The 24,116-nt window shown below is 39.4% G+C and overlaps 1 protein-coding gene across 1 annotated transcript in view; it reads left to right on the top strand.

Moving 5' to 3' along the window:
* The window catches only part of LOC131990075 (pyruvate carboxylase, mitochondrial-like), a 314,152-nt gene that overhangs the window by 239,120 nt on the left and 50,916 nt on the right, over window positions 1-24,116 (top strand). The window contains exons 13-16 of the mRNA XM_059355468.1: window positions 4,309-4,453; window positions 7,473-7,562; window positions 13,711-13,932; window positions 20,987-21,143. Coding sequence (XP_059211451.1) covers window positions 4,309-4,453; window positions 7,473-7,562; window positions 13,711-13,932; window positions 20,987-21,143 — 614 coding nt within the window. The remainder of the gene's footprint in view (window positions 1-4,308; window positions 4,454-7,472; window positions 7,563-13,710; window positions 13,933-20,986; window positions 21,144-24,116) is intronic.

Below are 24,116 nucleotides of genomic sequence, written 5' to 3'. Positions count from 1 at the left end.
CCAGGAGTAAACACCCCAACCCCTTCTGTCTTTACACATGTGACAGAGAGTATGCCCATATAGAACAGTGACCAGATGCAGAGCAGCTCCAAACATGATGTGACAATGTTATTTATATACGCAGAAAAGTTAGGAGCAGTCAGTAACACCTGGTTGGTTTTTGTTTTGTTGTTGTTCACCTACTCATCTTGTTTGCGGAGTGAAAAATGACATCCAATCCCAGTGCGGGCAGATTGTGGTCAACGAGAATACATAAAATAGCAGGTGATGTGTTTTTTCCCTCTCCAAGATATCCAGACTGCATTTTACTGTCAGGTGTAAATCGAGTCTATATTAACAACTATGGAAGTTGGACGACAACTTTGGCACTCCCCCTGAATCAAATTTCTAAGAAATTACATACAAAGTATGTAGCCAGTATTTCTGCAATCCGCAGAAATTTAATAAATATATATTAATGTCAAACTTAATTCAAAACAAAGTAAACCAAAAACCATGTAGCCAACACGCTAGATGCCCTGCAACCAGAGTCCAAGTGTTTTAAGGTGGTGTTGTGCTGACCTGACTTGTGTTTGCAGTCAAGCCAACAGGCCGGGACATCAATACTTACCTCACTATGTTTCTTTGGCAATCACCAGTAAGGCTGATTGCAACAAGAGCGATAATGACCGGCTGTGAGCAGAGTAGCAATAAAACAGACTTTCCAGTGATAAACAGAGCACTGTGAGAATAAAAGTCACAACCCGGTGTCTTTTTTTTCGGTGGAAAAATAGTACAGAGGATTTCTTGAGCACCAAAATGAGGCTGTGACTTCTGAGCCTTGCGTGTGTGGGTTAAATTGTTCGCAGTCATAGAGAACGTGGGTGTATGTAAACCTTCCCACTCAACTAATGCCGCACTCAGAAGTGTGTGTATGGGCTCACAATCAGAAAAGCATTTGGAATCACTGGCAAGAAAGTGTGTGTGTGTGTATTTTGCATGCTGTGTGCATAGCTGTGGAGAGAGCTTTAGCAAAGCGGTTGTTACAGGGCATCTAAATTAGGGAAGAGCCTCTGTCGAGTATTTGTGTGTGCGTTTGATATCACCAAGAGCCAGATGAAGACTGAGAGAAAAATGCCAAAGAGATGCTGAGGGGTGGAAAGAGAGAGACCAATGTGTATTTGTGTGGGCCTCTTTGGTGAGTGTGTTTCACATCATTAGGGGGAAACATGGAGAAAGAGTGAAGGGACTGTGTGTTTGTGTATGTGTGTTAGTGTGCGTGGTAGCCACAGGCTCACAGAGCAGCCTGATAATGAACACATTGATCTCGTACAGCAGAGAGGGAAAGGACAAACCTCCATGTATTAATGGTGTCTGTCTTCCCTCTCCATTATTTTTGAGTCTTTCATCAATAGCAGCTGTTATTTATCTCTCATTCCCTTTCTCTGCCTCTTCACATTTTTTGAGTTTATTTATAGCTTTTGATTGCTTAGGTTTGTTTACACATATAAATTATAAATGAAGATGACATCAAACTTGGAAAAATGATCGAAATTCCACACTTGCGCAGGTGAAACGTCAAAGTGGCCGAAGGCCCATAAAAAAAAGAACTCTCCGCTCAAAAAAAGCAAAACAACAACCAACAAACAAATCAGAGCTTTTCTGCTTGAATTTTTACATTTTCCTCTTTTTTGTTATTCTTTTTGTGCTCCTCTTCAACCTTGGCCCTTGTCCTTGTGACAGTGCAAATGGAGAAGATTTTTTTGCTATTTATTTATTTGACATTTGCCGTCAGAAAAGTTGAATGGAATACAGTTGAAATAGTGATGAAATTAAATAGTTGAACATTTTGGGAAACATTACAGAACATTTGGCCTACCAACACTTTTGTAAGGATTAAACAAAAAAGATATAACATAAAAGATATATTAGTTTTAGATACTGGTAGGCAGATTTTATTCCCATTGGACAGAGCCAGGTAGCTGTTACAAGTGTTATGGGGACAAGGAGGGGCCAGTGGCACTGTTATACAAAGCCTGGACCCCCCTTTTCCCCCAGATTTGACTGACATAACTGTCTTTTAGAGGCTGCAGCAGTTTAAAGCCACATGATACTATCATACAAAAGTGGAAGACCTAAGGAATCCATTAGTACCAACCGTGTCGTTATATCTTGTCAGTAAGGCGTACATATTACTCCAAAGTTAGACAAATTGCATGTGGCCCCAGACTGTACCCCCCATTGGAATCACCACTCGCTGCTACGTCATGTCCTAAAACTAAACCTGCTTTGTCAGTCTGCATTTGATTGAAATCAAAGCTGTATTTTGATTGTATAGAAATTTACAACAAGGCAATATCATCCTTTCATATGGCTGCTTTTTCCCTCAAGGACATATGAGGCAGCAGCATATATTCTAATACACTTGTGACGGCAGAACATAAAATGCAGGGGTTCTGAAGTTATATTGCAGTTAAAGCATTGGGTAGAAACCTTTTTTCTGTTTTGGTCCACAGCCCAAGGCCTGGTAGAGCAGGCAGCAGCTATGCGGATCCCTTGTGTCACCTCTCTTTCTGCTCTCCAGCTCTCCTCCCTGTGGCAGGAGGCTGAGGATACAGTGGCATTTTGTGTGTGTTTGCCTGTGCGCCTTTAGAAAATGAAACACTCTCTGTCTTCACTGGGACTGTGAATGCCTGGAAAGACTTGCACAATTTTGTCTCTCAATTTCAATTTCTCAGTATAATGGTACTTTCTTGGCAAATTCACAATATCCATTGACAAAGCAGAAAAATGTCTCTTTCTCTCTGGAATTAGACTTTTCTCTGTCAACTGAAATATATATATTTTGCTGTCACCCCTTCGTTCTTGCTCTGTATGTCTCTCAGCTGCTAATAACAAACCGATGCAAATGTCTGTTTCAGTTCTCACTATGCATGTTACTTTGGCTCTTTTGGTATGACCAACATGGTCTTTATTCACCTGAGTACATGGATCTCTTCACTTACACGCCCTCTCTCTTAGCTTAGGTAATGAGGTATGTGTAAGTGTGGTTTGTTTATACCTCAACTCTCTTTCAATTATGGGGTTCCTGAATGATTGTGCTGCTGCAATTATTTCAAGTCACTCTGGGTTGAACTGTCAGCTAAGCGCACAAATTGTGGTTGTAAACTCTATTCATCTGTGGGTAATGTTTGGTGTGTACGCCTCTATATGTGATGGAGAGATCTATCTATGGACTCTATTTATAGATAGTGAGGCAGATGTTGGATTTCTGGGCTAACAGGGAGCTGCTTTATACCCAGTACCCAGGAGGTCCTTGGGGACTCAACTCGGCTTGTCTCGGTTCCGTGCTCTGCTTGTATGTTTATGTGCATTTATAAATAAAAAGGATACTTGGATGCAGGGTCATGAGTGGCAGGGGTTTACTTCTTTTTAAATGCCACTTAAGACTCCAACATTTTGGGTCATATGCAAAGACACTTAGCGAATAATCTTTTCACACCATTTTCATTCCTTCACTCACTACCTTCCCTTGGGGACATTAAAAAGCGATAAACACATCTTAAAGCGGCTCCAAGACCATATTACCATATCCTCCGTTTACTGAATCCCTTCAACTAACATCTCTGCTTTTCTTTCTACTAATCTCTCTCCCCCCCTTCCCTTTTTTCTGTCAATCTCCTGTCTCTTTTACCCCCCTTTTCCCTTTCTCCGCCTCTTACAACAACTCAGAGCAATGTTAAGACGAGCTTGTGAGAGTGAAAAAAGGGGGAAAAAAGCAACAAATCTAGTAATGAAATTAACTCCAACAATTACATCTCTTCCCTCTCTCTTCTCTCTCATTCACTCTCCTTTGCTTTGTTAATTTCGAGAGCTTAATTGGCGTGATAATACTTTTGAAGCAAACAAACAACAACAAAATAGAAGCAGAATGTAATTACTTTCAACAGTTGACTTTCTGCCTCTGCCCCACATGTGTGTGTGTGTGTTTGTCTGTGCAGATGAGATTGCGCACTCTGTTTTTTGAATGTGGTTTTTTTGATGCCACTATTTGTGTGTTCTTTGTGTGCACTTTCTCTAATGTCTGTTTAACACCGAGCTCTTACGTGAGATTTTGTCTTCAAAAGAACTACTCTTTGTTCTTTCAAGTGATTCATTTTCCAGAATAGGACTTGAGCCAAGTAATTGCTTTCTTCACCGCCTCATCTCTCTATACTATGTATTTTGTTTTTGTGTGTGCTTACATCTACCTCAGTAAACTTTGTGTAAAATGATCATTAATGAAGACAAGAAATTAAAAGCATTTCCCCTCTGTTTCTCCATCTCTAGACCAACATCCCGTTCCTCCAGAATGTTTTTTCCAACCACCAGTTCCTCCACTCCACAGTGGACACCCAGTTCATCGATGAGAACCAGGAACTCTTCAACCTCAAACCCACTCAGAACCGAGCCCAGAAACTCCTGCACTACCTGGGTCAGTTTATACACGGGACACACACTCAAATGCTGCAGGTTGTTCTCATTCACGGTTCATATTGCTACCCACAAAAAAGTAATGCACTACAATTCACATACAAATGAGCAAAGAGGTATACCATCTTGTTGTTAGGTGGCGACCTCTAGTGGCCGTAGTAATTATCATGAGAACAAAGGAGGAAACCTGTTGACATAGTATAAAGAGCGACATAGTTCGTGTAGGGAGCAAGTTGGGTGGATGGATGGGTCAAAAACAACAGGACTTACCCACAACGTGGGGGGTTTGTGTCTCCCATGTATAAAATGTCAACATTATTAATAAAAAGTAACTATGTCACAAAGTATGAAGATAGGTCATATATTGCAATATATCATATGAACTGTTTTATGAGCATACTTTTTTATGCTGTGACATTACAGCTGTGTTTCTGACTGCCTTAAATTCAATAGAAAGTTTAGTCTGTAGGCCTATCTACAGTCAGCAGTCATTATAAGGTTAATAGCTCTGCAACTGTCAATCTGCTATCATTTCATGATTGTTTCTGTGGCTTTCAAAGTCTTTCAGTAAGCTTTTAACCAGGAAATAAAACACTTTATGATGTATATTGGCTGAGCGGATGCTGGCAATTTCAGCGAGGCAGGAGCTCTAATGCAGGAAACTGATTTGTCAGTACAGAATGACATTCTAGCTTTGGTGGGAAAATGAAAGAGAGGGCTAACAGGACCTGTAAAGCTTATAATAGATCCAATAACATTTACACCATAAATGTGGGAGATTATAGTTGGGAGATAAAAAACCAGAAAGGGAAAATCTGCTGAGCTAGTTTGCATATGACTCAAACTTTAAACCAGTGGTCTCTAACCCAAGGTTCAAACAATGAACAGAAACAGAAAGCTGTCACTGCTCCACAGAATATATACCATACTCAACTATAATGGCACTCGGAGAGCTCAGACCCCTGCCAAGGCCAATGGTGCCTTTACATCAGGGGTGTCAAACTGATCCATGAAAGGACGTCTGTGGCTGCAGGTTTCTGTTCCAACCAAGCAGGAGCACACCTGACTCAACTCATTCAATCACCTGAACTGCCTTCACTCAGTTGATTTGTTGTATCGGGTGTGCTCTTGCAGCCACATGACCTTTTCATGCATCAGTGTGACCACCACTGTTTTACATGCTCTTTGGCTAGTCCCATTTATCCATTTGGAAAGGGTTTTTTTTTTTACTTGGGTGAAATTGAGTTTTAAGCAAAGATCATGTGATGTATTTTATTGATCAGAGCAATTAAATAACATATTAATAGCTGTGTCCACTATTTCTGTGACGACAAACAGCAAAAAAATATATCTGGGGCCTCATGTATCAAATAGTGTGTAGCTTTCATACTGAAAGATGGCATACTCCCAGAACTAGATAAGTACTTGTACTTGTACCTGTTCTTACGCCAGGTTCAGCGCACCTTTCCTTGATACATCCCAACCAGCGTGAAACTGAGCGCACATGCACGAGCCACCAGCCACGCCCTGGCTCCTCCCGAAAATGAAATACGCAAATGACTATAAATCGCCGGCATGCCCGCTGATTATCAAAATACTGCCACTGCGCACGATGTGGGCGGGGTTTACGCATCAGTTTATAAGCCACTCTTAACTTGTTGTCGCGATTAAACATCACATCAAATATGCACCACACCTGACTTATTCTGAAAGGATTTCCCACACAGGTTTTTTTCTCCGGGGAGAGGGATCTGTGCGTCATGGATCGCTGTGCACCTGCAGCGTTAACATCTCCATGTTAAACCAAAGGGGAAACGGTTGGAAATCAGCACTTTGACACAGTAATTTAGGCAGGTTAACTGTGAAAAATGTATGCGCTCCATAATCAGAATCACAAGTACTTTATTGATCCCTGGAGGGAAATTCAGTATATATAAAAATAGTGGAAATAGCAGAATATATAGACTTAAGAAAATATACAATCTTAGAATCAAAATATAAAGACTTCAACATACTATCATTGCACAAGTAAGCAGTAGTACGCAGGTGAAGTCTAAAATATGATAATAGATGAAAAAAAATCATCTATCCCCTCATATTTAGAACGGGTTATGGATGGTGGAAAACAGCATTTTCCATCCATTTTCCGAGAGCTATAAACTGTAAACACAAAGCCAGTTGTGTGTAGTTTGAGTTTAGACATGAAACACGTTTTAAATAGAGCATAAAAGACAGTAGTTTCTGCCAAACAAAAGTTTGCGGTGCCACCACACATTCTCACGCCAAGTTCACTTTTCATACATGTGGTGTGTGCGGGAAAAACAGCGTACGCAATGTTTTGTGCCTATGCAGCGTTGATACATGAGGCCCCAGGTGAGTTGTGAAATGTGTTTTCCCAACTTTGAGTTCTTTTTCCCACATGAGTAGGAGTTCCCTTGAATTTTCCAAGTTTAGAACTATTTTTCTATTTGTTTTGACACCACATGCATGCATCATAAATACCCTATCTCACATTGTTATTGAAAGTGAAAATAATGTCTGTCATCATATGGTTTTGATCTGCTCAAAAATGTAACAAACCTGAGCCAAAATCATGACTTTCTTTGCAAGGTAAGGACAAGAAATACATTGGCTTTTCAGACCTAAAGTTGAAATAAAAAATGCTGTAATGACTTATCAAACATCCTATCAAAGGTGCTGATTGGCCAGGTGAGGGCCAGGCTGTCTGGAAATAGCCTGAATGCGAGAGTGACCAGATTCATCTGCCAGAGCAAATACAAATGAGCTTGGCAGATCCATCTGGTTTCCAGGCCAACTGAATATCTCTAACTCTCAAATGTCAAGGGAGGAAACTGCTCTATGTAAACATCCATACCATACCAGGAGTTAATCCCTAGCCTCAAGGCTGCCGTTTTATTACCCTCATTGATTTTTTTTCCTTTTCTTAATTGTCTTTAGAGTATGTTCGATATGTTACAGGAGCGCATCTGACTTATATTCACTATTTTTATACTTTCCAGGTCATGTGATGGTTAATGGACCAACCACACCCATCCCAGTCAAGGCTAAGCCTTCCTCCATAGACCCTGTCATTCCTCCTGTCACCATGGGTATGTAAATCAAATGCAGTTCACCCAATTACAATGTATAATTCACACTCTATCACACATTATTATGCTAACCCAGTTCCAACTCCTAAGTCACCTTCTTCATTCAGTGATCAAAAATAAGATTTTACACTGTGCAAAGCATGAAAAGCAGCCTGTCCAACGGAGCTTCAGCAGTGAAATAATTTATTCACAGCACTGTGTGTAGGGCAATGTGTCAACAAGACCCGCAACTGATCATTTAAAACTGTCTTCAGACAATTTTTAAAAAGTGTCATGAGAGAATTTTACCATAATAATGCCACAATGCATCACATTTGATGCATTTATTGCATTTGGACTAATTTAGCAAGGTGCTGCTATTTCAAGGGTTAGGGATTTCATTTCTCCTTGGGCACCCATGCTAAAAATGTAAACACTTGTGAACCCGTAGGGCACTTTGGATAAAAGCACCCAACGGATGACAAATGGGCTGTCGAACAGTCTGATAGCTGTAGGCGGAAAGGCCTTCCTAAATGGCTCAGTTTAGCACTCAGGGAGGAAAAGGGTTTTGGCCCAGAGTGCTCTGCTGAGCTGTGAGTACAGCGGTGAGAGGGTGCAGTTCATTGCTTGTGAAGGGAGAAGTTCTATGCTTCTCACCCTGCTCTGCACCAGCACCCCTGGAGTCTTGCACGAAAGGCCAACGGCCAAGCTGGGCTCTGTGATGAGCTTGCTGAGCCACTTAGAGTCTCTGGAGTCTAGCACTGTGGGTTTTTTTTGTTCCTCATGCTAATGTGTTTTAGTGAAAGGTTAAACTAAGGCTGGAATATGAAATTATAATTATATATGCTCAGTTTTGAGATGTTGTTTTTTTTAAGTTGTCTTATTCCACTTGTCACAGCCTGTCACTGTGGCTGTTCTGCAGTGATGCACTTTTTTGTCCTTTTCCACTGCACTCCCAGGTTTATTTTTGTTGGGGGTACAAACTGCCACGGATTTCTGCAGCTGCTCCCTTTGACAGCAACAAAATAGTCAGCTGTATCAATCTGACATGTTTATCAGCACCCTGTTCTGCCTCAGCACATACCCCAGCATGCCCAGTAAACACAAATTTATAACAAAATAATGTGAATAATATGAATCCTAATCAGGCATAACTAATCAAATCTGACATCTAAAAACCATGCACAGTGGAACGGAATGGAGTAGAACAGGACAGAATAATCTGCAGTGTTTGTATGTGAGTGAGTGAGTGAGTGAGTGAATGAGTGTTTCTCCGTGTTTACCCACCACTTGTCTACTCTATGCAAATCTTGTGTTGACAGGTATCATTGCTTGCCCTCTTTATTGCAGTTTACCTACATGTGTTTAATCTTAAGAATCCCACACAAAACTAGCACAGGCTTGAACTTTATTGAGCAGGTACTCTATAGGCAGACACCCTATGTGTGCATCCCCCCACTCACATACTGTAAGCAGCTGATGAAGTAGTTGTATGCAGCACAAGCACGCACAGAGGCATACCTAAAGCCTAGTAATGAGATTTGTAATGTGCTTATATCCTTTCTTTCATTCGACGGAGGGATTGAGAGAAGAGAGGGATTAGGCCTGTATTATCACACTCTGTGAGGGAGGGACAGGAGCAGGGAAGGAGAAAGGGGTTATGAAAGGAGGAGTGAGGGCTTGGGCAGTGTATAATCCCTATATGTAAAGAAAGTGGTCATGTGGACATAGTGGCAGGCTGGGAGATGTGGATAGAGATAGATATATAAGGAAACGGGGAGTATAAAGACGATTGCTGTGCACCACCCAGAGAAAAGAGAAGAGCAAAGATCAGAATGACATTGTCATATCACAGAACATCACATCTACAGATAAGAAGAAAAAGGAAGAATTACAAGAAAGGCCATTTTTGTGGAGTTCCCTCCACGCTGAGGAACAAAAAGTGCTCCTAAAAGACAGGCCGAGGGTGTCCTGATAGAACCTGTTAAGTACTGAAAGGCCATTATTTTCTAATTAGGATTTGTAGTCTAAAACGTTCCCTGTGAAGGCTGATTGCTGGTGCTTCATCGATGGTGGAAGTACACCTTGTTCCAATTATTGTCTGGATTTATTTAATGGAGGACATCTAGAGGTTAATCACCAGATGCCTCTGAGCTAGCTTTAGGAAGGATGACTAATAAAAATGACAGACTACTTCCCTCCTCCCAGTTGTGCGCTGTATTTTCATTCTTAGGATTATAGTAGAAGGGTAGTTTGTAGCATAATATGCAAAATCTGCGCACAAATGGACCTAATGTCTTTATAATTTTCTGTTTCTATTTGTTTCCAGTTTTTGATGCTTTCATTAGCCGTCTTCAAACAGAAAGGGCCATATTTTTTTATTTATTTATTGCTTTTGTTTAGCTCCAAAACTAATTTCCAAGTAGCTCAAAAGGAGTTATGAAAGAGTCTTGAATTTGGCTTTCTGAAACGTCAAGATACTCCGCGTTTGTGTACTGCAAGGTTAGTTTTTTCTTCTTTGTTCTTAGAACAATTTGTTTCACACCTCCCATACAGCTATGTGGAGTAAAACAAATCTATTTTGAGCAGTACTGCCAGTCAAAAGTTTCTCAGCAGGCTGCATTTCAGCAGTTATGGTAAATAGCAAGCACCAACTTAATGCAATTTAATGTAAATAAGTTGGTGCAGTGGAAGAAAGGAATATATTGTGTAAATTCAGAATCCTTAAAGGTACACTTTATTAAAAAAAAAAAAAACATTAATACATGGTAAATTGATAGTTAATTACTTTAGTTTATAGTTATTTTTGCTTATTATTTCATACATATCATTTTCTATACTAATGATAACAAACCATCTATTAACATTATTTGGATGACTATTTTAACGTTGCAGTGATAATATCCCGTTTAAGGGTAAATAAATACTTGCAAAGCATCTACAAACATTACTTAGACAATACTTGATTAACAACGTTTTTTATAGTATCTATAAACATTTGGATTACTATAAAGTTGCAGCTAATGCTTATAATATTACTTAATGATTAGTAAGTGGTTTATAAAGAAACAAATTAAATTAATTTGGTTTTATTGGTGATCCATAAAAGAGTGCTTATTTATGCAGTGATATTATATATTAATAATGTTTATAAATGCTCAACAATGTATTTATAAACATCTAATAACTGGCTGTAACTTTATAATCACCACCCAAATATAATGCACATCTAATAAAATATACAAAATGTTAAATTGGGTGCAACAATAAACTGTAAAATAAATAAAACTGACATTTAATCGACTATAAATCTACTATTTATGAAGTCTGGTTATTCTAAAGTGACATGAAGCTTGCCTGTAGCTGATAACAGGCTCTACATGTGCCTCATACTAACACTTGTACCTGTGTTTAACAACTACAGGCTTCACTGTTGGGTGTTTCGGCACACCTGACTTTAATGAAGCACTGATTAGCATTCCCACCAGCATCTGCCATTTAAAAGGTTCCCTAACACAAAAACACGAGACAGTTCAGAGTCTTCTTGGGAGGCAGATGCCAGCTCAGGACAGGCAAGCTGCTATTGCTCTGAGATTGTCTCCCACACAAATTGCGAATAAAGAAGCACCTCTGAGCACTGTAGCTCATTCTTTGTAGTCTTATCAGCTGGTGTTGTGGAGCTGGAGGAGAAGAGTGTGACGAGAGGACCAGACAGGTGAAGAATGTCAAGGGAAGAGGTTTAAAATGACACCAGCCTGGGAGAAAGAGGAGTGAAGTGATGGTAAAGAAGGTGGGGAGTGGGTTCGGGGGGGTTTTCAGTGCAAAGGAAGTGTGTTTAAGTGGGTCAGTTGTCAAGCACAGCAACCGCTTGGGACTTGTATCTCTTTACTACTCTGTGTTTCTGCTGTGTACGATACAGCTCGCACACAAATCCACTCAAACACTGTGTGCCATTGTTTAGGCGCTGTAGTCCCAGTACAGATGCCCTCATTTCCTCTCCATTGTGTCAAAGAGTGGTAAAAACATAGAAAGCAAGTTATAAGTCTGCGTGAGTGTGAGTAATGGAAGGACTTTAGGTATAAATCATTTTTCTGTGTGTTTAGCTGTGTGCTGTGTTCCCCAGTCCCCTGTATTATACACAGATCTTGATAAGTTCAAAGTGTCTGTATCTATTTGCTACGGCAGTGTGATTTCACAGAGTGTTTCTGTGAGCTCATTTTGTGTTAGTGTGCTCACATGTGTGCGCAAATCTATCAGTGAGTGTGTGTGTGTGTGTGCGTGTGCGTGTGCGTGTGTGCGCTGGCGTAAGAGACAATTATAGCAGAGATCATTTGTTCTCAGCGATGAGGTACAACAATAAAAGGTCAACAGCGAATATTCAGCTAGGTGGAGGAAGAGAGAGAGGCAACAAGGGTTTGAGGACAACTAAGCAGGCAGATAGTACATCATTAACTAGTCTAATTGATTGATGATCGTACACACAGCGGCAAAAATAGATCCCAATTCCACTTCCAATATTTGAATGCCTCTGGTTGTGCTCATGTTTAATTGCCAGGCACGGAGAGGAAAGAGCGATGGAAGAGAGGAGGATTAAAATAGAAGGTTGGTTATAGTAGCGCCCATAGGGTAAGGTCTCGACAGGGTTTAACTCGTTTGTTTTGAGGACTATTAAGCTTTTATAAACTGCCGGCATTTGTTTTGGGGATTCCACTACGATTGTTTGTATTCCTCCATGTGGAGGCTTTTATGACAAGTTGATACTGTATGTCTTTGACATAGTCTTGTTAGTGAAGCAGAAACACTCATCTAATACCAGCACGTCCAAAAGACTTCATGCAGGATTCCTCAGGGAGGGGATCCTGCAACGTTTCTTAATGGATGTTGCTCCATGTGATTTATTTTTTCATTTCGAGCTCATCTGCAAGCTTGCATACGCTTATTTTTAGCCATGCCAGCAGCATGGCGACATAGATGGCAATGTTGATCCAGCACTTCAGTCCAGACTGAAATATCTATAGCATGGATCGCTATGAAATTATGTAGCAACGTCTTTGGGGGATAAATACTGAGCTTGGTGAGCCTTTAGTCTTGTTTTTATACTCCTTGATCTTGGAGACTCTGCTGTCTGCTATGCTGACAGGGATGTTGGAGAGTTTAAAGGCTAATAATTATATGGTAACATATAAAGCCTATCAATATGTCAAAGAACATGGATTAAAAAGGGTAAATATATATATTTTCAACGTAATCCATCTCCAGCTGCCTCCACACGTTTGAAAATAGAATACTGACATATGCCATGCTCACAGTTGTGACATCTTGACGGCCCTTTGATTGCTGGTGTAATTTTGGGACCTAAAAACAAGGTCACAGGACTGATAAGGCTGAGAAATTAGAGATGCATGAATAGTGCAATAGCAGCCATCCTGGAACTGGTTCTGCTTTAGGTGGCAACCATACAGTCACTTGGATCTCTTTTTTCAGTAAACAGTAGCTGCTTACTTTATATAGAAAGTCATGGCCATATGAGTCACTGTCAGCTGAAAAAAATCCATTTTTACAATTTGGTGGGCGGTATGTCTAATAAGCTGGCTGCTGGGCTTATATTTGTGTAGTCTTTTTTAGTTGATCTACTTGAGCTGAGGGCGATTGAGCTGCAATGAGAGGAGGCCCGTCCACCTCATTAGCAGAAGTTATGACAAGCACTGGTCTTCTTAACAGCACAACTTAAGAGAGAACAGTGTCTAAATAGCATCAGTTTACCTGCTCACCTGGTGAATTGGTGTTAATCATTCATCTTTCCAGACACCTTAGCAGTGTCTGAAGTCAGCAAGCTCATACTTAAAGTGGATAAATAAAGGTCAACTTCAATATCTTGTCTTCTTATTCAGAAAATATGGAGCTCCCTTTTTTAGCACATTGCTGTATTTTCAGGTCTACAGAATGTGGAAGCTTAAAATTTTTTGAAATAATGTTTCAATCCATATTTGCCGTGAATGGAGGGACTAATCATTGGTATCAGCACAATTTGGTAGAGTACTCCCCCAGCATCTGATATTGATTTCTCACAACCTGCTTATTTCACATAAACAACCAAACCTTTTTCCCTTCCATTACCCCTATGTATCATTCTCCACACTAACTTTCTCTTTCCCTCCTTCACTAACAGGTGAGCCTCCAGTAGGTTTCCGTGACGTGCTGCTTCGTGATGGTCCTGAGGGTTTCGCCAAGGCTGTCCGTGCTCACCAAGGCCTGTTGCTAATGGATACCACCTTCAGGGATGCCCACCAGTCACTTCTGGCAACTAGGGTCCGGACGCATGACCTGAAGATGATCTCGCCGTTTGTCAGCCACAACTTCAACAACCTATTCAGCTTGGAGAACTGGGGAGGTAAGATTATGTTTTTCTGCTAAAAGTGACCACATGCAAACTAGTAGGTGTATCACAATTTCAATTGTAGATTCAAATTTGATAGAAATTACCTTTCAATTTCAATCGCTAAAATCAGAAGCAGGATCGACAACAGGTTGGTTGGCACACTTTACACTCTCTACTGTATTTCTCTGGCATAATTTATCTTATGAATATTCTAACTTGGAGCAAATAAGGTTTAAGGTCGCAGCTACAAATAAATGATTTAATGTACCCAAATGTTTGAAATCCAAGTTGTGGATTTTGAGAATTGTGACACCCCTAAATATTAGTTAGGCTAGCAATTTCCCCATTCTCTCATTCTTTATTCTAGGCTAAGGCAACCATCTCCTTTTCCAGCTTTTTTTAAATGTACAAGATAAAACAGTGGTATCAATCTTACAAATGCACACACAAAAAAGATTCATGATCAAAATGTGGACCAGTGCAATATCTTCTTCAGGCCAGGCGTCCGGACCCTAGTTGCCAGAAGAAAAAATCATTAATTGGTTCAGATCCTCCACACATGATCATGAGATTAATTCTGGTAAAATGATCAACCCCTTCGATAGCATCAATCATATCGTTTTAGCATCAGTCAAACTAACAACAATGAGTTTTGTTTTTTTCCCAAGCCATGCAAACCTAGTTTAAATTAACTGAGGAGGTTCCTGTATGTAATCTCATACAAGCAGGCATGTAAAAATAGCATGAATGATTTATCATGTTAATTAAACTCTGTGTATGTGCTCGCTCATTTTAATGTGTATGAACAGCCATGCCTGTACTCTCCATTCTCTTCCCACTCTTGCTGTAGATCCAGTTAATGTTTCATTGATGACAGTGATTGCACCTCTTTTGTTTTTCTGGTTTGAACTGTGAAAATCATGTGCCATTGAAAACATATCTCATGTCTTCATCTCCTCTCCCACAAGTCAGTCTTCAGCGAGTTCCCTCAATAGACAATGATTGTACCTTTTGCCTGCACTTGAGTGAATAGAGAAAATCATGCGTTATTGAAACTTCTTGAGGCATGAACAGTCCAATAGTGTCCCTGTATAATATGCAATTACTCTGAAATTGGCAAGAGAACAAAAGAGATGTGGCTCATGTTTGAACAGACGGGGACAAGACCAATTATCAACACTTTTTGATAATGGTCCTATGTGAAGTGCAATTGTTATGAACTGGTTTCAAAGAGTGAAATCACTTTTCCTGTTTGAACACTTCGAACACGCACATTTGTGGAAGAGATATGCCCATTGAACCTCTTGAGGTTAAAACATTTAATTTAATGCTCAATTATATTGAACTACTCCAAGTGATTGTGCCCATCTTACTTGGAGCACTTTGAGTAGGTCACAAGAACAAACATAAGAACTAAAAAACAAAAGCCTCAAGTAAAAGGCTTACTGTTTCAGTGACTGTGCTCATTGTTAGATGGTTGAGCAAAGTGAGACAAAATAAAAGCAAGCAGAGAGAGACTCTCCAGTGGAACCTCTTTGGTGCTGTAAAGCCTGTCTGAGATTAAATTCCTCCCGGTAGCCGGTCATGCTGCACCCGTTAGAGGAAAACAATATATTTCATTACTGTGGGAGAGCACTTCTCACATTAAGCAACTGTCTACTCATGTCATGTTTAAACAGATAAAAAGGTTAGCGCAAAAGTAAAACATTCAAGAGGTATTTGGCTAGAAGGGGCTTAAACTCATCTATCATGATATTATTACGTGACTGACCAGAGAAAGACGATATGAATTCAGCTTAGCTGTGTTTGAGCAGCTCCAATAAAAGTAAATCTTTGAAGAGAGGCAGCGAAAACTAACAGTGTTCTTCACTCTGGAGGAAACTGTTGAACATGTGCCAGGGAAGCCCCTTCTCTCCGTAATGTTCATTACACTGTGTGAGCCAGTTCTGAAAGGGGAAAGTGCTTTTATAACGGCACATAAATACCTTTTTAACATTTCATCATCTTATATTTTAAGACTTAAAAAATACGTCCCCCATCTTTCAGCTCACACCTATATTAAAATGTTGTTTACCATCATTTATAATCCTGCAATAACATAACCTCAGTGATGGCTTTACTCATGAGAATCCTACCGCTCTCCTGCAGCGGTTTATACACAGTCCAAAGGGGTGATCGTTTAGTCTTTCAAAAACGATGATGAATCTGCTTTTAGGGAACGGGAAGCTCGCAGCACAGTCGCACATATCTATGTAGCGTACTGATGAAAGAGCACAAACTGAGCTTTCTGTCAGGTTTCTCTGACTATTTCCCTCGGCTTCATCTGGGTGAGAAACAGGAAACTATGCAAAACAGTCAATAAAACCTGATAGAAAGCATGCTTTGAAGACATTTTATGCTTGAACATTCAAGATGTTAATTTACTAGGAGCTTCCTGTTTTCTAAACTGAGTCTTATGATGTTTTTTGAAAGCCTAAACCCTTGGCACATTGAACTTGTTATGAGTAAGAGAGTAGCAGCAGCAGCAGTGGGGTGAGGTTTTCAAAACTATTGCTGGGGTTGTATTATGCTTCAATATGAATGATTATAATGATGTATTTAATAGGGTTTGGGCAGAAACAGTCAGCGTGTCCTTTTTAAACAATATATAATACGATCACAAAGTCATGACTTTTTTTTAAGGCTTCAGCTGACTATTTTGTTCTTCACAACATATAATTATACTTAACTGAGCTGACAAGGAGATAAACACTCTTAATGTGGGCCTTCACTGCAGCAAAAGCTCAAAGTAAACACTGCGGAATAATCTGGCCTCTGAATTGAATCCAGTTCTGATAAAACGACGAGTAAAAGGTGAATACATCTTCCTTTGTGTCTTCTTTCTAAACTCTTTCATAAGTGCTAATGTTTGAATTGTAGTGGGAGTCGAGTTTTGATGTCTTCCGTCAGTGGAAGCTCTTGAAGTTTAAACAGCGTTCTGTCTTCATAAAAAAGTCAGAGAAAGTGTATAAATGCTTGTCTCTCTCCCATTTACACAATGACAGCACAAGTACATCATTGAAATCAAATGTAAAACAGGAGTCGCGACGTTTAAACACCTCCTGACATAATGGTTCTGTAATGGGCCGATATTATGAGCTGAGGAGCATGAGATTGTCTCTCTCAGTTAAGAAAAGTTGCAGAGAGAGAACGAGTGAATCATCGAAGAAAAAATGTAATATGCTAGTGGATCCTCTTGAGGCGTCAGTAGTTTCCTGCATGATATGATTATGAGTCAGAGAAAACAGAATAGTACTTTCTCATAATTATTTAAACACTTAAAGGCAGAATAAATTCTAGAAAGAGATGTATCCCCCTGAACTCTTCCTGAGACTTCACAGTTTCAGAATAGGCTTCCTATGCATATTAATATTTTGATGTTGATTTGAATAGTTAAGTAGGAACAAAAAAAGCATTTAGAAAACAGTGATTAATCTGCCAGCAGGCCTTTGAACATAAAGCATAATTTCTCATGACAATAAAGTACATTTTAGTTGGCTGTTTTTGCTTGACTCACACAAAAACTTACAGTAGTAAGTCTCAGCCTTAAACCCCACATGATGCTTGATTTCTGACCTTTCTGGAGTGGGATAAAAGTACATCAAATATTTTACCATTCTTTAATAGTTTTTCAGACTCAACAGAGGGTCAAAATGCAAAGGTTTTCATTTGGAATAACAAGGTTTCATACACATGAAGTCAGTCTAAAAATCAGGCATAAATTCCTAAAAAAATGTTACGCAACATCTTAGCATATGGTCTCCCATAGTTGTTGGAATAAAGTATTTTTGACTTCTTTCCATGAAATGATTGATAAAGTGTATATCTTCTCAAAACTTTAATAATAAATATCTTCCAAACATCACAATGAAAATTAAACCTAAATTTACAGAGGATTGTGTCACAAAAAAACAAAATTATTCCAACTTTATGGGTGACCGTGTATAAGATACTGAAAATGGGCCCAGAAACTCAATAAAGTGAAGGCTGGCATGTGGCAAGCTGGCTCAGATTAAAGGAGCACAGAGACGAAATACTGAAGGGAGGAAGGGTAAAGGGGGATAGGTAATCACAGAGGTGGGAAGCACATGATGGCAGGAATTAAAGTTACTCGACATATTTAGATTGAAGTCAAAGTTTTGAGATTCCACTCAAAAGCCTTTCTACTTCATTCTCAACATCTGAACTTTATTCTCAACATTTCAACTTTATTTTCAACATTTCTACTTTATTCGTGGAATGCAAAAAAAAAAACCTTCAGATTTTTTTCTGACAAGTTTTCAACTTTATTCTTGAAATGCAAAATTAAAATAAAAAAAATCTTGCTCCTCTCATATTTCCCGCTTATGCCTGGTGCTTATAATTGTTACTTATACTGGTGCTATGCTATTAATGACAGACAAAGATGACTATCAAAATAAAAGATGAAATTATAACTGGAAAAAAATGAAAACAAAAGAAACATGACCATAATCACAGGACTGGGATGTAACAAACACGTTTGGAAACTTGTGAGAAAAAAAGTCTAAAAGAAACTAAAGAAGTGTACGGACACAATACAAAGCATTTGTTTAATCAGGCTTTTTCTTGATTTTATAACTTTTCCTTTGTAGGTTTCACATTCATTTTTCCTTCCATTTATATGTTTCTATTTTCCATCTCCCTTTCCCATTTAGAATCTAAAGCCCATTCAGACACATCATTTGTTATGTTGTCAGACTTCATGAGGTTCCTTCAAGATTACCCAATCTTCCTCGCGAGAATTAAACATCATGTGTAAAATCATTATAAGACAGTGTTGTAATCGTTTACAGTATGTCAGGATAATGTGTTAATATCAGACAGTTTGTTTCCCATCCCCACTGATAAACATCCTTCATTAACTCAGCTTTCAATACCCAAAGTTCCTACTAGATCCACTAGTTGCCAGCCATGCTCTCGCCTGATATTGATTTAGGTTGTGAAACACAAATTAGACTACCACGCCGGAGTAAAAAGTTCAGCTCTAGCACACACTGTCCCACAAGGCCGGCTTATAATTGTACCTTTAAACAGTTCCTCATAAATCACTCAATGACCACAGAAGGAATAACTACTATGCCTCTCTGGATAGGAAGTCCCTCAACAATACTTATTCCAAAATGATCAGAGATAAAGAATATTAGCCTCTGCTTTGCTGGCATCACTTCACACCAGAGTAAATCACTATAGGGACGTGCCCATGTATTGAACGCTGCTTCCCTGACACACTGTCCCTATGCAAGACTGTTTTGTTTTTTATACAAAGTAGTCTTAGATAGGGAATACAGTATTGCTTTCACATGTTTCAGCTGCATAGAGGCAGAATGAATCATTGAAGAGATTAAGCCTGTGAAAGCCCTTTGAGGATTAAGTCCCTTCCTGATATAGCGTTCCTCTGTACACCATGCAAGATAGTCATATGAATTGGGTCACATAATGTATCTATATGGCTCCTCATATCTATTTCACACTCGGCAAATTTATCTGATAGTAAAGCGGCCGGTTCTTAATTACTGTACATGATCCTGTTGGCGTGTGCATCTTGCTCTTCCCTGCATTTGTATAATCAGCGAGAACCTTTGCTTCAGGAATGAGAGCTGTTTCTGGGTACATAGGAGCAGCAGGGTCTGACCAGCACACGCAGCAAAGGCAAATCAACCAATCCAGCGCGATTAAAGGGAATCACAGAGACATAAAAATTGATCTGACAGGATAAACTGTCTGATGCATCAGAGCCATAATTGCACACTTAAGCAAAAAATGCGGATAACTGCAGAAATGTGTGAGTGTGTGTGTTTATGGAACTGAACCATTCAAATTATAGATATTAATCATTTTTATTCATCATGGGCTTTCTTTTATTGGCTCCGAACCATGAGATAGAACTTTATTTTACAGAACTTTATTTTCCCACCAGGGGTGAGTCTGGATGGAGTAAAGAGTTTGCCAATATGAGGCTTTACAAAGTGTTTTATTATTGACTTCTATATAAAATGTAGTCTTACCTAACAGACCTACAGAAGAGGCTACAAGCCCATATGTTCCCACAACACCTATTCCATGTGATTCCCTTTTCTCTCTTTAAATATTACATGTTGAATACACTGCTTGCAATTGTGAACACTGCATAAACAGGCTTGTTTCCATCTTTCTCTCTGATTTATTTCAGCTCATGTCATGACAGATTGTTGGCTGCTTATATTTCCAGTGCCTAATGTTCTGATATTTGGGACCAGCTGTCAGTCTTCGTTCCTGTTATCAAATTATTAGAGTAAATTCTGCCACCCCAGATGAAGTCCTCGCTCAGCATCATGTTTTGATATCTCTCATGCTATAAGACATTAATACTAATATGTTAAACATCAGATGGGATTGCTTGGAGTCATTTCCGCTTTGAACCAGTAGTTTAAGAGATGCTGACGTGGGCTAAAACCTAAATCGGATGGGTGGATAAAAATTGATTAGGGGGGCTGTATCTAAGGCATTCCTGCTCCTCCCAGAGTAGAGAACAAGCAGTTGTGCTTAGTATTCTCCCCGTGTCCAAATGTATGAGTGCTCGGAAAATGAAATTTAATGATGACAGTGTTGGATCAGCAGAAAACCACCGGAGGCTTCAATATTTCTGGCTGATATGATAAACGGGTATGAGATTCGCTAATCTACTCCCCCAAGAAAGGGAAATGAGAGATCGCTCTCCTTTTTTTTTGCCTCTTTTACTGAAACGTTTCTTAGATTTTAAAGTGACTATAGAATGAAATGATGAAAGTGTTAAAATGAACAATGAATGTGCAACGACCATCAGATATTTCATCTGAGCATCCATTAGTGTGTATTATATGTGGGCCATCTGTGTCTGTTTGTGGGTAATGTGATACGTTTGAAATATTCGTTTTTGGGTCTAAAATTGAGATAACAGATGAAGTTGGGATGACAAATGAGACTTCTGATGACAGCTGAAATAAACTGCCAACCCTTCATGTGTTTGTGTGCGTGTGTGTGTGTGTAGGTGCTACCTTTGATGTGGCCATGCGCTTCCTGTCAGAGTGCCCCTGGAAGAGACTGCAGGAGCTGAGAGCTTTGATCCCAAACGTTCCCTTCCAGATGCTGCTGAGAGGGGCCAACGCTGTGGGCTACACCAACTACCCTGACAACGCTGTCTTTAAGTGAGTCACACAGACACACACACACATACATTTGATCCTTCCACTTCAGCTTATTTCAGTTATTAAACAATCAAATGTTTAAGAGCTAAAAACTAGCACAACACAAGAGTATTATTATGAATATGCACACATTCTTCTCTGTGTGTCTGAATCCATACACTATCTCCAATAATGCTATGGAAATACACTGACACACATTACAGATGGGTCTATACACACACAAAGCGTTGATTACTGTATACACTGCATCCTACAAACTGTAATTGTTCAGTATGTAGAAACCAGTCAGCATGCACACTTCACTATACTGGAACAACTTTGACATTTTACTGTTTTACTGTGTTGAAAACATTTTCATGAAGCTACAATCCTACACATAAGTAAACATTCACACATGTAGCACACAACATCAGATTGTACATGTCAGACACATTCTCACCTACTGGAAACGCCGCGTGGCTTAGGCGAGGGGTGGTGACTAGGTAAAGCGTGCATGCCAACTGCTCACTGTGAATTCTCCAGACAATGACCTGCTCCATTCAAACATGGGCTCAATCACACATTACACAGACTTTGTTCTAGAGAGCTGACAGGGTAAAATCAATTTAATGTCTGATCAAACTGATTCGGACATGTGCGTCTTTACACAGCTCCTCCAGTTATGTGTGGATTATTTTAGGGTTGCAGTGGATGTGTAAAAGGAAAAACTGTCCCACTGTCTTGGGTGACCATCAACATCATGCATATTTTTTTGTCAGCCAGTTATTGCCTTCTGTGAATAATTGCATGAATAATTCAACAAAAACGTAGAAAAGGAATTACTCCAACAAAACAAACACCTTCAAAACAATACATAATAAACAACGTAGAATACTTCCTACCGACCAAAAAACAAAAATGTATTTGGAATCAAAAGTAAGCGATTTGGTCAACCACATACTATTCATAGCTGTTCATTAAAGACATTTTTCATTATCAATAATGCATTTTTTTTAAAATAAGGAAATTCGGGTTTTGGAAAAATGTATTTTAAAGCCCTGGACACTAAGATAAGATCTTTCATAAAGAATTTCTCTGCTATGTACAGTGGGTCTGTTGATATTGTTCATTATTTCATATACATATGCATTAATATAGCTTTTTACCATACTGACATGTTAATAACATAATACTAACTATCCAAGTCAAATTGATCTGTTAAGGGGTAGGACTAGAAAAGTTTTTTTACTTCCTCCTACCCCCTTTCGAGCATGTAGAAAGTGTCTGTTTTTTTTATTTTTTTGCTTTTTTGTTTTGTTTTTTATTTATTCATCTATTAATATTTAAACTTGTTTTTTTTATTGCTTGCATGTTCGAAATAAAGACAATCAATCAATATTTTTTATGTGTGCACATATGTGTGTGTGTGTGTGTGTGTGTGTGTGTGTATATATATATATATATATAGTACGCACATATGTACTTAATTTCACCTATACCTAAATTGCTCTCTCTATTTAATGCAGCATGAAGCCTTCCGACACTGCTGCTTTCTTTCTAAATATGTCGAAATGTACAGTAGCTAGTAGCTACACACAAACCACACATTTAGTAAGCCAGTTCAAGTTGGCCGATGTTTTCCTGTTGCCTCCTACTATGCTCAGCGAGTTACACACATTTTACACACACGTCAGTGAGATGTACACTGGTAATGTCTTTAGTGCCAGAAATACTCCTGTGCCTACACACACACACACACACACACACACACACACACCTCTCTAACACTTTTCCAAAAGGTTTCACAAGCAACCTCGATGATGTGGATGACTCATGTATACACACACACCTGCATGCAGTTACACACACAAACACGGACAAGGACACACACACATACAGTCACATGCACAGTGTAATTCTCCTCACCTCAAATAAATTAGGAGTGGCTTTATGACTAATGCAGCTGTCCCCTTCTCCCTCCTTCCCTTTGAATCACGCACACAGACCTCCCCTATCCTCCCTGTTTTTTTGCTCCCCCTCTCCTATCATATAGTCATTATTTATCCCCTCTCTTATAACTCCCTTTTTTATGCCTCCATTCATCTCCCTGCATTACACACTTCTTACCCTCTTTTTAACACCTCCCTGTATCCCGGCTGCCCTTCATCTCCCTCTCGTCTCCTCTCACTCTTAGTGTCCCGTAGGGGGAGTGCCATCGAAAATTTGCACATGATTGTGATTAATGGCTTTGATCTCTCCCTCCTCCCTTTATCCGTCACTCTCTCACCCTCTATGTTTTCAGTGCAGGAGCCCACAGCCAAGTGGCCCCTGCGTCTTCATTAACTAAATCAAATCAAAGTGTAATTTAATTTGATTTAATTGATTTAAAGTGCATGTCGCAGGGTCACAATACAGTAGACTCTGCCGCAAGAGGGATGTACACGGCTAAAAAACCTGAAATGGGAGCTTGATTGCTAACAAGAACTTCTTGTCACTTTATTTGACAGAAAAAAACTTTCTCATACACATGATTCACATAATGATGCCATCAGCTCTCAGTCAGATAGTAGGACAACTCAGTTTATTTCATTTGCCAAACAACATGCACTGAATAGCACTTGTATGCATTGTAGTGCTAAATAAATACTGGACATGCAGACGCTGGACTGGTAATCCTCTCGTAGCAAAGTGTGTCTATTTATGTACCAAAACAAAAGCTGTGCGTGTGTCTAAATATCGCATTCTTAGTAACACAGCTACAGTAAGCACTCACCCCAGTTATGAAAAACCTGATTAAGATACCGAGGCCAAGGCAATAACAGGAGGGATTTACCACTAGCAGCTTGGATAATGAGGCGGGTATACATTTCTCTCCAGTCATTGTGGGCTCCTGCAGGCTGTGTAAGCTCACTTTTCATGGAAAAATAGTGAATATTGTATTAACGCAGGTACAGCATTATTTATCAGTGGCGATATGGTGAGATGGATATAAAC

Source organism: Centropristis striata, chromosome 17 (assembly GCF_030273125.1).
Source record: "Centropristis striata isolate RG_2023a ecotype Rhode Island chromosome 17, C.striata_1.0, whole genome shotgun sequence".
Classification (NCBI taxonomy): Eukaryota; Metazoa; Chordata; class Actinopteri; order Perciformes; family Serranidae; genus Centropristis; species Centropristis striata.
This window is presented reverse-complemented; position numbering and strand designations above follow the sequence as displayed.